The sequence below is a fragment of the Pistacia vera genome, unplaced genomic scaffold, assembly GCF_008641045.1.
Source record: "Pistacia vera cultivar Batoury unplaced genomic scaffold, PisVer_v2 Contig200, whole genome shotgun sequence".
NCBI lineage: Eukaryota > Viridiplantae > Streptophyta > Magnoliopsida > Sapindales > Anacardiaceae > Pistacia > Pistacia vera.
Genome location: NW_022196003.1, coordinates 1032278 through 1036699, shown reverse-complemented (window position 1 = coordinate 1036699; position 4422 = coordinate 1032278). Strand labels below are relative to the sequence as shown.

The 4422-nt window shown below is 30.3% G+C and overlaps 1 protein-coding gene across 1 annotated transcript; it reads right to left on the bottom strand.

The window, feature by feature from the left end:
* Positions 1-672: 672 nt before the first annotated feature.
* Positions 673-2312, bottom strand: LOC116128488 (pentatricopeptide repeat-containing protein At1g12300, mitochondrial-like). Its single transcript, XM_031414203.1, has 4 exons — positions 1778-2312; positions 1451-1633; positions 1088-1388; positions 673-973 (listed from the first exon to the last, which is right to left on the bottom strand). The coding sequence occupies exons 1-4, from the start codon at positions 2310-2312 to the stop codon at positions 673-675; spliced, it is 1320 nt and encodes a 439-aa protein (XP_031270063.1).
* Positions 2313-4422: the final 2110 nt, after the last annotated feature.

Genomic DNA, 4422 nt, shown 5'->3' with positions numbered 1-4422 from the left:
AACAAGCAGATACAGGAAAGAACACACCCGATTAAACCTCACTCTCTCCCTCATTCTCCCACATATTGGTCTAATTTTATATACATACAGACTCCGTTGATCAATCACCAGCTGTACAACAAGATCTGAAAACCGTTGGAGAAGAGATGCACTAGAATCTTCTGCCATAATCGAGACCTAAGGTTGAAACAGGACCAGAGAGAGATGAGCTGCGAAGGGAGAGTTTGTTACACTGAAATGAGGATCGAGTGCCACGATAGGGCACTTAAGCTTAACAACCAAAATGACACCGTATAGGCAAAAAATATAACACTGCTTATTTTGACTAATATTGACTCCAGCGTGTCAATTGCAAGCCATGTCATCACACATCTCATAGATTAACTTTGATTAAAAGGACTGGAATGTGGATTACAGTCAATAAAACAACACGATTTAATTTATCCCATCAGGTTTTTAGTAAGACCTATCTCCAAAATAACTTCACATATTTGACTTCTTCATTAAAGGATTCATATCAATACAATTACCACTATGATGATGGCACACACCTTTGCATGGAAACTTTGACATTTGACAAGGCTCTCGTCATAAGTTGTACTCCCCGGGAGATGCATTTACTCGACAATCAACGTCTTGTTGGTTCTTGGGTAGAGAATGACGGAAGCAACTTTAAGAATTTGCGATAATTTTCTCCTTTCCCAGTAAATCTATAATTATCGAAGCTATGCATGCATCTAGCTTCAGATTTCTCTGATTCATTTTGTGAAGAAGTTCAACCACTTTTGAAGTCTCGTTATTTTGCAAGAAACCAGACATAAGCGTACCAAATATGACTACATCTGGAGCACAACCATTTTGCTCCACATCTGATAACAAATTACTTGCCATTTCTAAGTTCCCTTCTTTACAAAGCCCATCCATTAGAATGTTATATGTCACAACATCTAGAACAAAGCCTTTATTTCGCAATCTATGAAACAATTCCTAAGCCATTTTGAGTCTCCTTACTTTACACAACCCATCAATGAGACAATTGAAAGTTTTGATGTCAAGTTGAATGTTTCCATTTTTTAAAGTATGAAACAGTTCAATAGCCTCCAAAACACAACCAGTTTTGCAAAATCCATCAATGAGAATATTATACGTAATTAAATCGGGATGATCATTATTGCATTGCATCTCACCAAATAGTTTCCTTGCATGTCCGACATTACCAATCATAAAAAGGCCAGTCAGTAAGGTGCTATAAGTAACAATTGTTGGCCTAACTGCCTTTGAAGTCACTTCTCTATAAAGACTCATAGCTTCATCAACTTTACGATTCTTACTATACCAATTGATTAGAGTACTGTAGGTAACTACATTAGGTATGCATCCCTTATTCAACGTCGAAAAACCGTCCATCAAAATATTGTAGCTAAAAAATCAGGCTTATGCCCCTTACTTGCCATGGAATCAAATAGCTTTCTTGTATCGTCAATTCTACCTTCCAAGCAATAACCATTCAAAATTGTATTATAAGTAATTGTGTTGGGATGAACACCTCTATTAATCATCAGTTGGAGCAATCCATTGGCTTCGTCTATCTTTCCATTCTTACAAATTTCATCCATTACCACATTAAATGTCACTACATTAGGTTGTACACCTTCATCCAACATCTCCATAAACAATGTTTTCGCCTCCTCCCCATTAGATGTATTATACAAACCATAAATTAGAAAGCTGTAAGTAACAACGTCTGGGTTAATGCCCCTAGTCTTCATTTATGAACACAGTTCTTTTGCCTTGTCTATTAAACCATATTTGCAAAGACCATCAATAATACTAGCATAACAAACAAGATTAGGCTTACAAATGACACCAAATTCACCATTCCCATTAACCATTTCTTCAAATAACTGAAGGGCATCAGTGATATTGCCTGTTCGACACAACCCAGTAATCAAAGTCCCAAATGTAATTACGTCAGGCGTACAACCAAAAGAACCCATTTTCCTAAGCAACTCAATTGCCTTCTTAATCTTACCCTCCATACAAAGACCATTAATGAGACAAGTAAAAGTCACAGCATTTGGGTGAAAACCCCTCCTAAAAATACTCCCAAAAATAACAAAACCATCATAAACCCTACCTCTTTTGCATAAGATATTGATGACAATGTTCAAAATAATAAAATCAAACAATAGCCCAGCTGAAACGAACCTCGAGTAAAGTGAAAGGAGTTGATCATAGTGTTGTTTCTTAGTGAGTGTAGTAAAGAAAACACGAAATGATGAGATAGCAGGAGTGGGGTGCATATGAATCATGTAATCGAAGAAATAAAGAGCTTCATCAAGAGAGAAGTTACCAGATCTGCAATCCAATGGTGCTGGAATCAAGCCGAATTTTTGGCTTTGTCCAGATCTCTTGTGAGGGTTATTTGACAGAAATTTGAGATATAAGGGTTATTTTGAGAGAAAATTAATAGCGTTAATTTGAAGGTGAGAAACTAAAATTTATGAAACTATGGGTGGGAACGATAGATTCGCTAAACCTTGGGTGGAAAAATGTCGTTTACGCTTGAAGCTTAAGAAGAAAACTGATGGGGCATAAATAACACCACCCACTTTAAATGCTTAATCAAATTGTCAAATTGAATTTATGTGCGTCAAAATTGACCACAAAATGACAAAATTACATGCACTTTCCCAAATGTGGCGTGGTTCATGAATATAATTGAGCTTATATTTGAAAGTGAGGTCCTCAATCAAATCATCACCTTCATTTGCCAAAAAGTAATGTCAGTATTAAAATTTAATAAATTTTCTTTTAATAACAGGGACATGTTCGACCTTTCAATTATCACTGTACATGTAATTATATATTTTACCTTATAACGTGGAATGGAGAAGATTCCAAGAGGAGAGTACTAAACACGCTCCTCCCCATTTCAACTTGGGGATTTAATTTGCCCTCCAAACCCATCTAGTAGGGGTGAGCGGTTTCGGGTATTCTCTATTTTCTGGAGGAACCAGAACCGGAATCAGAACAGGAACCATATAGTACAGGTTCCCAAAAAAAGAAACTGGAACCAGAACCGCACAGTGCAAGTTCTTCAATTCAAGGAATCAGAACCTAAAATGCAGGTCCCGGTTCCTTTCCAGGGCACCCTGTAAAAAATCAATTACCTCCCTGTTAGTTTAAAAAATGACAGAAATATCTTAAAAGTTTACAAATACACCCCTAACAAATATACTATATGGGTTTAGGGTTTAATTATAATGTAATATTATAATTAATTAAATTGTTAATCATTTAATTAAGTATTGTAATATTGTTTATAATATAATGTTATAATTAATTAAGTAATCATATCATAAATTTATAATGTAATGTTATAATTAATAAAATTCTAATCATTTAATTAAGTATTGTGTAAATTAGTAAATTAATTACTAATGTTTATAATATAATGTCATAATCAATTAAGTAATCATTTAATTATGTAATGTTATATTAATTATATGATATCCTATAATAGTATAATGTAAGTTATAATGAAAGTAATCAACTATAAATCTAAATTTAATATTATAATTAATAAATTTCAAATCATTTAATTAATATACTAATGTTTATAATAATGTTATAATTGATTAAATATCATATATAAATATATAAGGTATGTTATAATTAATTAAAGTTTTAATCGTTTAATTAAATAATGTAATAATATAGTAAATTACTAATGTTTATAATATAATGTTATAAATTCATAACTAATTATGTAATCATTTAACATATAATGCTATAATTAGTAAGTGACATAATATAATGAATATAATAATGTTATAATTTAATTGAGTATATTATTATAAATGTAATGCTTAATTAAGTTTATAAGGAATATTATAATTAATTAAATTTCTAATCATTTAATTAAGTATTGTGCAATATTTAGTAGTAAATTAGTAATTACTAATGTTTAAAACATATATCATAACTCATAATCAATTAAGTAATCATTTAATTATGTAATGTTATAATTAATTATGTGATCCTATAATAAATGCTATAGTGAATTAAATATCAGATTATAGATCTTAATATTTATTATAATATTAAAATTTTAATCATTATTAAGTAATCTAATAAATAATAATGTAGTAATTACTAATGTTTATAATGTAATGTTATAAATTTACAACTAATTAAGTAACATTTAATATATAATATATAATTAATTAAGTGATCATATATAATGAATGTATAATGTTATAATTAATTAAGTAATTATTTACTATAATGTAATATTTAATTAATTAAATTTCTAACCATTTAATAAGTAATCATTTGTTTATAAGTAATGTCATAATTAATGTTTATAATATAATGTCATAATTAATTAAATAATCATCTAATTATGTAATGTTATAA